The 16,857-nt window shown below is 39.8% G+C and overlaps 2 protein-coding genes across 4 annotated transcripts in view; both read left to right on the top strand.

Annotated features, from left to right (window-relative positions):
- Positions 1-16,857, top strand: part of CTSC (cathepsin C) — a 770,970-nt gene that overhangs the window by 242,999 nt on the left and 511,114 nt on the right. The window lies entirely within an intron of this gene.
- Positions 1-16,857, top strand: part of NOX4 (NADPH oxidase 4) — a 110,024-nt gene that overhangs the window by 64,687 nt on the left and 28,480 nt on the right. For all 3 annotated transcript variants that reach the window (XM_035542534.1, XM_050709358.1, XM_035542533.2), the window contains one exon: positions 8,964-9,045. In XM_035542534.1, the coding sequence (XP_035398427.1) occupies positions 8,964-9,045 (82 nt within the window). The remainder of the gene's footprint in view (positions 1-8,963; positions 9,046-16,857) is intronic.

The following is a 16,857-nucleotide window of genomic DNA, read 5'->3' on the forward strand; positions in this document are numbered from 1 at the left end:
GAATACATATAAAATATATTACTCTTACAGAACTGGCTAAAAATACCAGTACACATATGCGTGTGGTGCATACTGATGTTTGATAGATTTGGTGATGCACACAGTGGATGGAGATGGTGTGACTGTAACCAGCCCAAGAATGATGCTCTGGAGTCATGACAGTTATTTGCATGAAGACATCAGCTCAGTGCTCAGCAGCAGTAAAGAAAAGAAAATCATGAGGAGAAAAGTAGAGAATAAAGCAGAGCAGATCACTGTGCAGCTGTGTACCTCTGTGGTGCTCCCAAGCCTTGAATCCCGTATACAGGTCTGGCCCTCTTGTTGCAAACAGGATACATTAGAACTGGACAAGGTTCACGAAGATGTTCAAAACATGAAAAGGCTTCTAAATGGGGATCAACTCAGTATGTGAGGACTTTTTAGTCTGGAAAAGAATTTGGGAAAATTGTAACAGTGAAGTACCAAATCATGCTGGAAGCGGGTAGGGACTGACCACAGTTTCTGCCAGTAGCAGAACTTTTGGCCATCAAATGCAGACACTAGTTCAGAGCAAACATAAGATGAAGGCTCTTTATTCAGGAGGTGAGAAACACCTTGGAATTCCTTGACAGAGGATGGGGGAGAGACAAGGAGGTTTACATGGAGAACTGAACAAGTACTTAAGGGAGAAGTCAAAGAAGACAGAAGAGAAGACAAGCCATGTAAAGCTCAGGGGATGACCTGTGGAAGAAACGGTTGGAGGCTGGGAAAGTGAAAGCAGAATGGACTTAACCCCATGCTGATTCTTCCATAGGTGTAGCATGTGAAGCAAGGTATCAGGGTAGGGAGCCCTTGATCTGAACCAATACAGCTGTTCTGATGAACCATGCCTTTCCTCAGCTTTTTACCTGCTGCAGTGGTATTGCTGTGATTGCACAGCTGGGTGGTAGCTCCATTTCAGTGTTAAAATCCTGCGTAGCTTTTTAAAGCTTGGGCTTTTGCTAGTTTCTGTATCAGATTGCAAAGTACAAAGAGAGAATCAGGTGAGTCCCCCCTGCCCATACATAATTTTGCGAGTCTTTTTTGTGAAGGTAAGGGTATTTTAGATCAAGTGTCATGACTTTACATTTAAGCCAAGAAGGGGTAGACCTGGTGCCTTACCAGTTCTCGTGGCACATTGTGAAAGAGGAAAGTGCATCCCTAGTGAAAAGAAAGGTAGTTGAGCTTCCCTGTATTGACTCCTGTGGAGTCCAAAGAGCAAAGTACAGCACTTAGTGGCTAAAGGAAGCAATTGGAGAACTCAGTGCTTACAAAATTCAGTGTAAATAACATTTCTTTCGTAGCATGTATTTATAAAGATATTTTAAGGTTACCTTTATTATTATTAATAAGCCCTGTTTTATGATGAAAGAAATAGTCTTCAAATATAATACATCCATGAAAAAAGAAGTCTCTTGATCGAGATACTGGTTTTTAACCTTGGAGGTCTAGCTAATTCCCAGCTGTGACAGGGAGCTGCTGTGTAACCTCCAGAAGGATTTCTGACAGCACTGAGCACTGAGACTGCTTAAGGTTGGTGTCGTGTCCACTTCTCTTCACAGGCTGGCAGTTCAGGTTGGGCATACACGGCATAGGCTAAATATGCTCCTGAGCATCTCCTCTGCTGTTGAAGCAAAGCAAGTGATGCTTTTTTCTTCCCATCATTCACCTTTCAACCTTTTGAGGTTCCTTGAACAAGAGCTGCCTTTTACTCATTTGGCTGATACATGGGGATGCACGCACAGTAATTGTGCAGTATGTGCGATTGTAATGGAAATGAGGAAGGTCTTGTGAGAAATAAATCTGTCCAAGCTAATTTTGGCATATTAGGTGAGGCATTTTGAAGACATAAGAAAGCACCTGCAGGGAAAGGATGAACAGATAAGCTGGAATCAGAGAGGGAGAATGATTTCCAGCTGGTAAGCACACAGCTGGAGAAGGGAGGAGCCGACTGCTTTTTTAGGAAGTAAATGCAGATTAGGAAGGAAAGCTGAGTGTGCAGAGACTTTATTTTTCAAATAAAGGAGGACTATTCTGCAGGGCCAGAGTGACTAGAAGGTTTGCTGCTGCCCTGTGTGATGATTAGTTGATTTCCTTATTTTATTCCCTCAATTTAAATAAACTAAAATCTTGCTAAAGGTAATGTTGAATAGAGGGAGGATGTCTGTTTATTCACCTAGCTTAAAAAATAAAGAGACCACTCTCCTTTCTGTGAAAGCTTCTCTATTTGCCTTAAATAAATATAATCTGCAAGCTTTTTTTATATAATATTCAACTTTCTGGGTTTTCACTAGCATTTAATTTTTTGAGTAGCTCTGTAAATGGTGGGCTCTAATTAGTCTTCCAGATGACTAATCAGGAGGGAAGGAAATGGTAGTGCAGAAACAGGAGAATTAAACTGCGGGCTTAATGGAATGAGAATCACAGAAGTTTGTTGGTCAAAAAGACAGGCTTTTTGTATCAGGAAAATATGTATGTTTTAGGGAAATTCTGAGGTTTATCATGAAACCTTTTGGAACCTTTAACATTACCTCATCATTTTAATCTGATGGAAGATATCTGTAGCACAGGCTTTTGACAAGAGGAGAGAAGTGACACTTCCTTTACTTGAGAAACTTTGGCCATTAGTAAGTCACAGGTCCAGGTAAAATACTGGACACTTCAGTTTTATGCCATCTTGTTGCTCAGCATGTTTTTTATAGCCCATCACTGGCAAAGGCATCTTCCTAAATAATTTTTCTTTTTTTTTTTTCAACGCACTGAGGAAGTACTTATGACAGCGTTTCCAAATTTACAGAGCTTGGGAACAAAGCAGATTAGTGGGGTCTCAAATCCTTTATAATGCTGCTGACAGTTTTCAAAAAGCTGGCTTATTTTTTTTTTTATTATTGCAAGGTGCTGAGGAGCTATCGATGACACAGCAGGTCCTCCAGACCAATCTGCATTTTGCATAAAACCAGGCAGATGTTTTTAGGCAGAAATTATGGGGCTTGCAAATGCACATCTAGTGAAGGATGAAACTGAGGTTTGTGTCTCCAATGAACGCAGAAGTGCTAAGGTTAATTACTGAAACATGATTGCAAAATATTCAAAGGCATATGTATAGCAATATGAATAGACCTTTTAGTAGACAAATAGGCTTCTGGATCACAATGTTCTGTTCTCTATAATTGATGAGGCTATTTTGTTCTTCCATTCCCATATTGCTTTCTAATCACATTTCTGTTTATTCTTATTAACTTTGATTTTAAAGAATAATCCATAAAACCAATATTAAAAATCCTTATCCCATAAAAAGCAATTACTGTCAGTTTTTCAGTGTTCCTAATTGAGTTAATTGTATCGAATTCAACATGTTTTTTATTAGAGTTTCAGAGTGGTCTAAAGCTGCTGGGTAAAAGGTGTTTGGGATAAACAGACAGTAATATCTCAGACTTCATTTATGTACTGCTATGGCCCCATGCTTAAAGACCCATCAAACTCCAAAAGAGCAGGAATTTGATTTTCAAGACCCTTGGCACTCAGTAGAGTGACTTTGCTATTTTTTTTTTCTGTGAAGTATTTTTTAATAAGAAAAGGAGCAAGGAAACAAGATGTGCAAGACCTGACTTTTAAAGTCAAACCTGATAAAATTGCAGTGAGTATTACTTGGCAAGTTATTTTGGCATCATCTTGTAAGTGTGAAAGGAGTTAGAGCTTCAGAGGCATGACATCTTGGAAAAACAAGGCCACTGCTCCCTGTGATATAGTATCTACGTCTACAGAATGTAATGTCTGATATCTATGTCTACAATAGTAATGCATTTTAATTCACAGAGACCTTCCATACAAATTATTTTTCTTTGCTTTGAGAATCTCAAATGCTAAAATATCATAACATTTCCCTTCATCTCTCTTTCCACCTCTCTAACAGGGTATGCTAGAAAAAAAGGAAACTTGATTTTGTAACCAGTTTGAGTGGATTTCAGACCATGCACCCACTATTGCTCACATTTGTCTGACGTTATTGTTTGCTCTCCATACTAAACATAACACCCATTCTTACTTAACAATGGCATACATCTAAATATTTAAAAGGGAAAATTTCACTTGAAATGTATTCTTCTGTCCTTGAAAGTTGGTAAACTGTTATGTCAAAACATACTTTATAAAGATATATTTCCCGTCTGCACGCCTACCTGGGCAACCTGCTCTAGGGAACCTGCTTTGCCGGGGGTTTGGACCCAATGATCTCAAGGTCCCTTCCAACCCCTACAATTCTGTAATTCTGTAATATTAGTGTGCATTTATACTGAGATTCAAGAGTTGACTTGTGAATATTTTGAGCTCAGATGGGAAAGGAGGAACAAAGAGTGAAAAAGTGAAGAAGAATTATATGAGAGAGGAAGAAGAGATGTATATCAGAGGACAGATTAAATTTCTTAAGCTCTTCATGACAAACTTTCTCTCCTCCTTTATAGTCCACAACCTTCGTAGGGCATAGGATTGTGTCACAGCATCCAGTCCTAGTCATCACAGTTAACTATGCTACACATTTAGCTAAACATATATGATCCCAGTGAGGTGGTGTAAACTTAACTGAGGACTTCTTGCTAAGCAAAGATCTAGAAGAAACTGTAGACCTAAAATGAAAGCTAGAAAGAAGTGGAGACACTCAGCATATTGACAAGATAAGTCTGAGCGTAAGACGGGACTATGAAACCATTCTTGATGTTCAACATTCTTGATGAGAATATTGACCCGTGGGTAGACATATGGAGGACTTCGTGAGAATGACATGTACAGTGTCACACTGAGCAGAGTGGCAAAAAAATCAATGGCATAATTGATCCCAGAACACTGTAAAAAATCATTAGAACAATAGCTATTACAGACAAACTAATGCAAAATACATCCATCGAATGAGAGAGAAGGTGGTTGCAGATTTTCAGAAGTTTTTACAAACACAGTGAAGTAAATCTTAATGTTTTCTTAATAAATGAGACCAGCACCTAGCCAAAAAAAAACACACCACATTTTGGGTACTAAACTGTAGGGAGTGAAGGAAAAGACTCGATTTTGGGAGACGTTCCAACATCCCGAATTATGGAAAGGAAAAATAAGAACAGGAAGTACAGCATGTCTCTCTAAAGTGATCTGAGTAACGATAAGACTGTCTGCAACTTGGTTTATTTCTCTTGATCAAATAGTGATTGGAAATAAAAGTAGTCTAAAAATGCTTTTCTTAGATTGTTCATCTGTTGTAGTATGGATTAGAAGAAAAGATCATCTTTAAAGTTACTTGAAAGCCTCCAGAGGAGGGCAACAAAGCTGGTAGAAGGGCAGGAAGGCATGTGCTGTGAGGAGAAGGCCGAGGAGCCTTGGGGTGCCCAGTGTGGAGAGGAGGAGGCTGCGAGGAGGCCTCACTGCACCTGGAAGCTCCCTGAGGAGGGAAGCGCTGAGGGAGGTGCCGCTCTCTGCTCCCTGGGACTGATGGTAGAACACAAGGGAATGGCACAGAGCTGCACCAGGGGAGGGTCAGCCTGGGCATGAGGGAAAATTCCTGTGCCATGAGGGTGGTCAGACTCTAAGACAGGCTGCCTAGTGAGGTGGTTGGTGCCCCGTGCCTGTCAGTGTTCAGGAGGCATTTGGACAGTGCCCTCATTAATGTGCTTTAATTTTGGTTAGCCCTAAAGTGGTCAAGCAGTTGGACTAGATGATCTTTGAAGGTCCCTTGCAACTGAACGATTCTATCTTCATTTCCACCACCACCTCCTGTGTCTGGGAACGTATCGTCGTGATTTTTTATTTTGCAAATTGAAAAGCTGTCTCTTATAGAGCTTTAGGCTTCCACATATGTAGAAGCACCAGAAGTACCTATGTCTTGTCAGTAGCTACCAAAGCTCTCCTCACCTTGCTGGATAGTCCTTAAAGGTGATACTGCCATTTGCACCAGTTTGACTTCTGTACTGTACACGTGTGCAATATGGGAATATCATAGACCTGAAGGGTGAATCACGTACTTAAGGGTGCTGTGGGATAAATTAATCCTACAAGCTTCTGTTCAGCGTGCTATTTCTCTTGAGAGCATTTACAGGAGATGGAGGCTACATGTACTGGAGGAAGTTGTAGGATGTCTGTGAGATGAGGTAGAACACTACCATATAGTGTAAATGTTGCCATGGAAAAGTGAGTAAAGTCATATGGTGGAAAGAAAACACATCTGCCTGGGAAATTTGCCATAGTGAAGGGAAAAAAAAACACACAACAAAACAACAGTTGACTTGACTTTAACTAGAACACGATCCAGTAGGGGAGTTGTTTAGGCCAGTTTCAGATGCCTTGGCTGCTTTCACTCCAGTTCTAGCCAGCCCTGTCACATTACTATTCAAAATATTTTCAAGATCGCAGCTTGTTGAATTGAATAGTGGAATGAATCCGGCTGGCCTGGATCAAGGAGAAAGGGCAGCAGCATAGGAAAAAAAAGTCAGGGAATAGACATTGGAGGTAGACTATGGCTCTCAGCCTGGGTGCTGTCTGTCTCAGGCAGGCAACGGCACAGGACACATCTGTACCCTTGGCAAAGTGTATTTTGTCTCTCCTAAAGAGTAGTAAGCCCTCTGCAACATCTGCCAAAACAGTTTCACACACTTAAATGTAATGTGGTGTCTCCCAGTGCTTTCCACTGCTATAGCACCTGGCTATGTGCCCTGAAAAATGCATAAATCAGACACCCAGAAGACATTGTATTAATCAAATCCTTAATTGTGGTGACTTGCACTATGTTCTGGAGGTCAAAACCCTTAAGTCATAGAGGGAAGTCCTGTAGTTCAGCGTTTGCCATTGAAAACTTCCTCTTCCTCCTCCACCAGGTGTATTCAAAGGCTGTTCATAGGAAGCCTATTTATAAAGGGTACCTAGACTGGCACCAGTAACTTGACTTGTGTTAAGAAGCATGAAAAATACACTAAGATTCCTGAGATGGTGGTGGTGGAAGTTAATGTGCTCGCTCTGACACACACACAGTTAGATATTTTGCAGTAGTTACAGCTTCATGAAGTCTTTCAGTTTTTGTCCTGTGGCTTTTGAAGATCATAACGTGTAATCTGTAAGGGTGACAGGGCATGCCTGCATGCAGCACATTGCCATGTGCCAGACAACGGGAAAAAAACAAATCTCTGCGTCTTCCTAAAAGTTCAAAAAGAGGTAAAAAGTAGTTGTAATGGCAAGACAATAAGCAGGCCCTTCTTTGAGAAATGCCAAGTGAATTTCGTTTCCATCTTTACAGCATTGCATTTACCATTGTCCACCACATCCAGTCTCTGTCCCAGTTAGGTGCAGGGAAAGCTAACAGCTTGCATTCTGAAGATGTGGTAAGAATTTTGTAGGTACAGGTGTTTTCAAAATTGCATTTGAAGAGGTGTGGGATGAAGATACTAAGTATTAGTATCCTTGTTTCCTCACTGGTGGATCCTGGAGTTTTCTGTGGGATGTTTGCAAAACATCTTAGCCAGCTGATGAAAGACAAGATCAGACCATCAGAGATGCTTGACCTTTTGAATTTATTATGCTTTCTTCAAAGTAATGTAATTTTATGAAGTATGGGTAATTTATTTATTTTTCTTAATTTAAATGGCTACATAGCAGAATTGTATCCAAATTGATGCAGTTACGATGACACAATATTGCATAAAAAACTAATGTTAGGAAAACCATCATATACTAAACTGTAAGAAGTGGGAAGGTGTTTATGATTCCTTTTTGGTGCTGAGAGATTCAGCTTCGTTAATTCTCTTTCCCTTGATTTCCTTATCTGTAAACCCTTTTTAGAGGATATTTTGAGATACCTAGTGATACAGAGGAAGGAAGGACTATATTTGTTCTAAAGTTCAGTTCCCAGAATGAGAAACATACATGGAAGAGATGGCTAGTTTAGAGAAACCCATGGTACAGCTACTACACACACCACAGGCTACAAACAGTGGCTCAGGAAAGGAGTGAAGCTTAAACCTGCAGCTGAAGCCTTCAAGCTACAGTTACATGGTATTGCAGGGAAAATAGGAGATGCAAAGGTGAGAAGGGTATCATCAGGGTCCAAGGTTTCTCTGTGCTTCTAGATGTCTGGTTAAATACAAGTTGCAGATGATGGAAGGAAGCAGAGTGCGTCCCGTGCTATGGAGAGCTGAGGGGCATGCTGAGGGGATTTGACCTGAATAGGAAATTCCCTTCTATCCCTAAATCTAGGTATTGAGATAATTTTGAGCAGGTTCCCATATTCCAGAAATTGAGAAATTGATTCTGATAGAAACTTCTACAGATCCCAATTACACATTGCATCTTGCACAAAACAGCTGCCCCTGAACCCACTAGTCAAAGAAGCTATGTCACAAAAAAAGCTTATCTATTGCAGATGACCCTACAGTGCAGTTTTTGAAATACATAGTTTTGAACAAAAAGTGATCCAGTCTTTCAGCCTTCCTTGGAAATATCAATGAGTCAGTTACCTAAGGACTTATATTGTGATTTAATTTTAATTAATTAATTTATCTTCATTTAGACTACTATGATTCTTGAGTGCCTGGTGAATTCTTAGTTATTCCTCACTCTGTTTAGACTAAACTCTTCAAGACAGGGATGTTTTTTTCCTCTCCCTGATACCCAGAATACCTATACACAGGCCTCAGAGATTTGTAAGCTCTACTTGAATTCGATATTAGATGAAAAAAAAATGACATTTTGAAATACTAGTAAAAGGGTTTACAAGAAAGAGTGATTTCTAGTCTTAGCAGTTTTGTGTGTATGAATATATAGTTTTTCTTTGTTGTAAATGTGGCTTGGCCCTTTGCTAACCAGTGCTGGACAAGAGAATTCACTGATACTACTGCTTACTTACTGGTGGCATAAACATGTACTGCAGAGTCACAGCCTGGGTTTGTTTTTGTTTTCTTTTTTCTTTGTCCTGACAGAAAGATTTCGGGATTTACTGCTTCTACATTCAAATCAAGACACAGAGATTCTGCCCATCTTTCAGCAGAGGTGCTATCCCAAGTAAGTAAGATTGCCTTCTTGGGAGAAATAAAATCTTTATCTATTTGCAGCAAAGGAGAGTGAAGCATTTGTAGCTCTGTGCATGCTTTTGGTGTGAAGTCCTAAGGCAGAGCTGTAGAGGAGCCACACTACACTGAGCTCTGCAGTCTTTCAGCAGTGTCAGGAAGAAGCAGACATACTTTGCAAGCCTGCCCAGCTGTCGGGGGGAGGTGGTGGCAGAGTGCAGACTTTAGCTGCCTGGATCAGAGCCTGGTGGAGCTTTGTTTCACTTGACACTGTGTGTTGACATAGGCAGATGTTTTGTCAGGCTAATCCCCTCTCTTGTCTTGTGGGATTCCATCATTTATGGTGACAGATTCCCTTGGATTTTAACAGTCTCTCCTCTGGAAGCCTACAAACACTTGAAAACATTTTTTTTCCTGCCATTTTTAAGGATAAACATGCAAGCAAACCAAAAGAACGGTGTTGTGTGTTTAGGAAGCCTTGGATGGTGTAATTGTAATGAGTATCATGGACTAAATTTCTTTTTCTAAATTCACATGCCTGAATGAAACAAGAGATGCTGCTTGTTGTTGTGTTGGTTAAAAGAAACAGTGACTTTCAACTAAGTCTTGGAAAGAGGCAGTGAAGGGAAATGAAGAGAGTCTCTTCACAGTAACTTTGGCCAGACTGAGTGATGAAAGGAGGATAGTGTGGGAAGAATAGAGGGAGTAAAAGAAGTGTTTGGAGTCAATCCAGCAACAACAATGAAAATCAGTGAAATTGTTTAATTTAATCATTATCGTTAACTGATTCCTGAAATGCATAAAAGACCGGTGGAGCTATTTGTTAAATATAGCTCCTAAAATCCTATAACTTCTTTTTTCTTTTAAAAGTATGCAGCAAATAAAGGAGCTGAGTGCTGAAAACCAGTTACCTCCTCACTGTAAATATTTGAAGATAAAAGCACTCAAGGGTGAATCCTGATTCTGAAAATGGTGAAACTCTACCACTGACTTAAAGGGAGACAGGATTTTATCCCCCTGATTTTAGTGCTTGCATTATCTATCGTCATTCGTTTTCTAGAATACCATTCAGGTCTAATATATGTCACTCTCAGAGATACCTTAAGTTGATAGACTGCTCTGCTTGTTTTGCTAGGACTTCCATGTACTACCTTGGTCCTTCACCCTTTGGAGCATGAAACAGTTATTTTTCCACAGTTGTACAATGCTTTGCTTGGCTTAGATGTTTTCACGTATGGTATGGATGCTGTCAGACTGGTCTGAGAAACTGGTTTATTCTACCTGTCTGTATAAATCATTCCTAAGGTGTCTGACTTTAAATTTTTGCATACAATTTGTTGCTAGCATTGCTGGCTAGTATGGTATATAGTAGTATTGTTAGATCTATGGGTGAATGAGTGTCTGTTGCCATCTGCTCATGGGATGTTCCGGCTCCTTCAAGATCATACAACCAATATTGTAGTATGGAGCTGTTTGAAGTTATGGTGGCTTTGTGTCACAAAGTGATGCCTGTTTTCAGCCACATTACTTGGCAAGATTGTGATTCCTTTAATATAGAAAATCAGCCATACTTTGGCACCTAACTGAAAAAAAAGTTTGCGTATAAGCAATATATAAGCAATAGATTTCTGTTTATATCATCATTAATTGGTGCAGATTTGCTTGCTTGCTACAGAAATTCATCATTTATTATAGTTTATTTACAGGCTGGTTGGAGACTATTGACGTGTCCTAATTTCCCCAGGGGTTCTGTTGTAAGCGAAATCTTTGTGTTCAGCAAGGTAGAAAAACTCTTCATCTTCATAATATATTTTGTCTTACTCCCATTTTATTTTTTTCCCTCTGTATGCTCATTTTCATTAAAAGGTCAGTTAACAGAAATCAAGATAATAAGCAGACTGATGTCATAAATCAGTGTTCCTTCATTGACTTCAGCTGAGCAATAGTCGTTTGTACTACATAAAGAGCAAGGTCATTTTAACAAGACCTTGTTGTAGGGCACAAGCTGGAGCTAGTAATGCTTAAGGACTTCCTAAGAATATGGAAAGTTAAAAATAAAAGGGAAATTGTAATAGTGACCTAACTGAATAGCTTAGCAGGGCTTAGTAGGTAGAAAGGGCAAAAGTTTGTACATATTTGGGAAACATATTCCTAAAGAAAGGACATGGGAAAGAAAGATAGATATTCAGCATCTCTCAAGATACTCAGAGTTTTAGTAATAAATGTTACAGGCAAAATGAGCAAACTGTAATCCGTCAGTTTTTGAAAGAAATAGAAACCTTGACGTTCTGGGCTGAATTATGTTCTTGTACATTTGTTATATTAAGATCTGATCGCCTTCCCATAGAACAGCAGCATAATTTAGGGTACATGTTTTTTCTCAGAGAAAATGTCTGTGCACTGAAATGGCTGGAAGTAGTTTCATAGAATATGCATGCATATTGTTCTGGATTTGCTGGGTAAATGTGTCAAAGAAATACACTTTGCAATCCTTGTTGATGTGGGAAGAAATGCCAGATCTTTTGATGGTCCTTGCATTTGCCTGAGTTTATTTTCCTGTTCATGGCTTAACTAAAGAGCAGATACAAGCTTTGACACATGGGGCAGGTTGTAGAGAAGCCTGAGCTTACAGAGGTTCGAGCTTGTAAAGCCACTGGGAACATCACAGTGCTTCCTTGACTTATCAGTGTATGTCTCAAGTAGCGTGTCATCGTGAGCACCAGCTGTCAGCGCAGCCTATGGGCTTAGATGCAGCACTACACCAGCACATCTGTATAGCACCAAAGAATCATAGAAGGTTGGAAAAGACCTCTAAGATCACCTCTTCCACCCATGCAGTCACCCTGGCCAGGAGTATGCTTCCTCTCACTTTTCATTATGAGCTTGCAGAGCAGAAGGAGCTCGGCATCACCTTGTGCTTCATTCACATGACAATGGAACTGTGTTAATGTGTTGGGGGAAATTACAGTTATTGGGGAAGGGATGTGGAAGTATGTTCTCTCATAAATGCCTATGGTAGAGATCCTTACTGCAACATTCTGCACTGCACATAGTCACGGGTTACTGAACTAGGGGGACCAGTCTAATCCAGGCAAGTCTTTTCCATACCTCAAGTGACTGTCAGAGGACAAAATCAGACATCACTTGACCCCTCACCCACCTCATCAGGAAACTGCCCTATTCACAGAGAGAAATGTTTGGAGGGCAAAATCTATCTCCTAACTAAAGTGCAACCATCACCACATCCGTGAGGATTCGCATTCCTGAAACTAAGAATAAACCTGCAGCTGTGGGCAGCCAAGCAGGCAGGGGCTCATAGCAGCCTCCAAATAGTACCCGCCTGGGAAGAGCCTCGGCCCTCAAACCAAATTGCAGACATGCTTGCAGCTTGTTCCTTTGTTCCCTCACCTCCATGAGCCTGCTGAAGCCCCTGAGGTGGGCTACACCAACACGATCAGGCCTGTCAGCAAATTCAGCTTGTTGCAATGAGTCTCCAATTCCTGACCAGTCACTTTGACACTGAGCATTAGGGCTCCTAAATCTCTTAAAAACATTTTAAAAATAGTGCTTAGGGCATTTCTAGAGGAGTTTTCCTCAAGTTGTTATCAAGCTTATCAAGCTTTCTTGGTTGCCTTCTTAGGCCATGAGGTTCATACCGTTTGTCACATGAATCTACTCATAAAATGCCAGAACTGTTGAAATGCTGACACATGCTACAGAGTGTTGATCCTGACAAAGACGATGTTGTTATGGTCATTAATAGGGCTCTAGGGTCCTGCATGTGCCAGTGAGTTTAGTGCCATCAGCATGGGCCTAAGTTGCTGACTGGAACCAGTGTGATTTCCTCTCTGAGCTCCAGGGGAGATCGCATGGTGGCCTTGAACACTACCCTGTAGAGGGGCCTGGTATGTCAGAAGGGACAAAAAAGAACAGAGTGGTAAGGGAAATGTTAAGTGTGAGAGTGAGGAATTAGTTTGGTAGGTTGAAAAAGCAGGAGAAAGGCTGACACTACACGAAACTCTGCTTGTTGCCCAGAGAAGCTGTGGATGCCCCATCCCTGGAGGTGTTCAAGGCCAGGTTGGATGAGGCCCTGGGCAACCTAATCTAGTGGCTGGCATCCCTGCCCATAGCAGGGGTTTGGAAGTGGATGATCTTCAAGGTCCCTTCCAACCCAAACCATTCTGTGATTCTGAGGTTCTTTGATTCTATGATTGTGAGGAATGGGCCAGAAATGCTGTTGGTGTTACAGCTTTTTAGCAAATTTCTCAGTATGCAAGGAAGTTGAGAGTGCAGCTGCACTTTATACTTTCAAGATACTACTGAAATCCTCAAGTATGTGTGTGTTTTTTTAGAGTGATTATTTGCCTTTTTTTTTTCCCTTCAGAAATATTTGCAGTCTTCATTCTTATCTTCTGTGGGCTTGGTGGAAAAGTTCTTGGATGATTCACAGATTTTAAGAACAGATGGAACTGTTATATTCTAGCTAATTTGAGTTCCCTTCTTAACATAAACCATAGAGCATTACCCTATAATCCCTGCAGCAAGCTTCTGGTTCAACCAGAGCATAAATTTAGAAAGACATCCAATCTTTAAAGTGAGACATTAAAAACTAGAAAATTTGCAAACCTTTAGATCTGCTTGCTTCAATTGTTTGATGTATGTATAGAATGAATTTCCTTAGCTTCAGTTTCCAATCTCTGTTATTTCATTCTACCATTTTCTTCTAAACAAGGGAGTTCTATACCATCCGAAATGACACCTCCATTAAAATGGTTAGAGGTTATTTAAAAACATACCCTTCTGTCAGACATATTAAATAGATAAAACTTTATTACAGGGCAGGATTTACTTAAAAGGTCTCTAATAATTTGTGTTCTTTTTTAAAGCTTGTAGATTCTCTCTCTCAACATGGAGAGGAATTAAGAAAGTATTTTGGTAACAGTTTCCTTAATGTTTGTATACAGAAATAGCAGCACTTCTTTGTAGTCAGAGAGACTACATAAGTTTAATATTATCTTATTATTTATATTTAAAAGGAATGACAAGGTGTTGAACTTTGGTGAAAAAAATGAACTTAGAATGTGGCAGGTGTAATAGAGTCTTCCAAATACATTTGCTTTCCATCTGGCATAAGCTTACAAACCTTTCTTTGGCATATATTCTTGGTAAATTAAAGTAGGCTTTGTGTGTGTGTAGCAAACTGCTGGTCATTTTCATGTCACAAAGCCCAGAAAATCCAGGATCCTTGTTTCTATATATGTGTCTGCTTAAACATATATTTTGAAGGTCGTCTTTGAAAAGCTGCTGAAATTTTTAGCTCAAACAGAGCCAAATCATGTTATTCAGTTCTCGTCATGGAGTAGTCTAGACAAATAGGCGGCAGAAAGTTAGTGCCCTAAACTGTTGTGCCATCTGGTCCCCAGTTGCTACTCATTTTAATGATAATGGATCTGTGATGGATCCACGCCAATTTACTACAGCTTGAGAGCCAAGCCAAGAAGCTTATGATATTTCATAAATAATACCCCAGGAATAAATCTTGTATCTTATTTGTAACTGTCTTAAGAGTGGTTTTCCTTTTAGAGAGAAAAGTAATTTGTGTCTAACCAGAAAAAGCAGTGGGTTCTGGCATGCAACTCCTGGAAGTTACGATGCACAGGCTTATCACATCCATGGAGATTCCCTCTGCAGCCCAGATTTAAGCATGCACAGGAGTAGCTAGCAGGATCATGGCATAGAAACCCAGTTTAGTTCACAGTAGTAGCAAAGGCAGAGTCTTCCTTGACATTCAGCAAGGGGAAGAATCATGACCTATACATTTGTCACTCGGTCTTCATTGTAAAGGCAGGCAAAGAGGTTTATAATTTTAAAAAGAGGGGAAGAACTTTAACGGAGTCTTTTTCTATAAAAGTCTTTCTTTGAAGCGCTTTACAAAAGATGCTCTGTATTGTTACAGAAGGGAAACTGAGGCAAAGTAACAACTGTGTGTTACCAGTGTCACCCAGGACCAACTCTCCTGGGGATGAGGCCAGAATTAGAAATCAGGTCTTCTACAGTCTTTTCAGTTTTGTGCAATTGGTTCTTTCATCTAAAATAACATCCATCCTGTTTTCCACTGCAAAAACATGTGGCCTGCCCACATTGCTGAAATCAAATGGGAAGGTGCCAAGCGAAGGAGCCGTTTGCCCACACAAGCACTTCAGTGCTTTGTGTACTATTGTACATTAAGCATGAAAATTACTGTTTTTGAAGTGCTCCAAGATTCGTTTCAAAATGCAGCTATCTCGCTAGCAGCACAGACCTCAGAAAAGGTGATTCTTGGGGAACTCAGAGCATTTTCATTACTAGCTAAAAAAAGAGATTCTTGATTCAGGAATCTTCAGTGGCGTTTAAAAGAAACTCAAGTTGTTTATAGAGAGAAATGTTTTGGGATGATTTTAATGTTTTGTGTTTTTTTTTTTATTTTATTTTATTTTACTTTTCATCGATTTTTTTTTTTAAATATGACTTGCAGTGGTAAGTTATCCTGTAGAGTTTGCAATCTAGTGCAGGGCTGAGCTGCATGACACTAAAGCATTCAGTATAGGAAAAGGGCATTCTCCTGTCATTTGGAATTTTTACCAAATGGCAAGAACAACAATGGCAGTAGAGTAAAGGCTGGTAGCTTTTTATAAAAACAACAATCATGTGATAGGGCTAATCATGTCAATAAAAACACAAGTATTGGCTCTGGATTTTGGTTAAACCATAAAGAAGATAGAAAGAGTACAGTAATTCATTCTGTACACTGCATTTTTGGGTTCTGATCCTACAAAGACTTGTGTGGATATATCCACATAATATCAAGCAAGGCCAACTCAGTATCTTGAAATATTTAGAACGGCACATTAAACTCAAATGTGGGTCATAAATTCCTTGAGACAGAGGCTGTATTTGTTTATAGTACCCGTACAATGCCCCAGTAACTTCTAGTGCAAAATAAAGACACTTTTGTTCTGTTTCCAAAGGCCTTGAGTTCAAGTACTGGCAATGTGGAGTGAACGGGTCCCCTTAAAGTCGAGGGGAATTTTGCTGCTAGCTTCAGCAGAGCTCAGACTTCACCTGAAATTGAAGAAACTTTGAAGAAACAAGTACAAATCTTTCAGATGTAGAGAGATGTGGGCAAAACCCCATGTCTTCTGGGAGTTTTCTGCAGGAACATACATGCAAAATTGAAGCTCTGTGTGCATATATATTCTCTTTTAAGCACCAAGCAATCTACAATTCAAGTTCAACTTAGCTCTGTTTATCATAGCATAGCTGTGGCTCATTAGCAGTCATGAACTGTTTTATGCAAAACATTGCAGTGCTCCCAATTGAGAAGGGGAAAGGGCTGGCTGAAAATAAAAGATTCCTAAACCTTTCAAAATATTTAGGAGGTGAAATCATTACTTTGTTCAAAGTGAATGGTATAAGACAGAAGAACATTGCAGCTGGTTTTCATTTTGCTATTTGGGAGCCTGAGCATGGTTCTTGATAAAGCCTGTTGATTTAATTAATATATACCTGCCTACTACTGAGCAGCAATGTGAGACTGTGGGGAATTATCTGTCACCAGATGTCTCAAAGGATGTTTTTTTTAAACAGCTCGAACAGAAGTTATAGTAATTTGATGCAGAAATTATTAGAGATGTTCTTTGATTCATTATGCAAGAGAGAGTTACAATGATCCCTTCTGGCCTTATATCTAGTTTTATCATAGTTTTAAAAATAATGGCTTATAATAGTTGAAAAAATAGTTTCACAATTACCGTAGTTACAGAAATCT

This window comes from Cygnus atratus, chromosome 1, assembly GCF_013377495.2.
Source record: "Cygnus atratus isolate AKBS03 ecotype Queensland, Australia chromosome 1, CAtr_DNAZoo_HiC_assembly, whole genome shotgun sequence".
Lineage (NCBI taxonomy): Eukaryota > Metazoa > Chordata > Aves > Anseriformes > Anatidae > Cygnus > Cygnus atratus.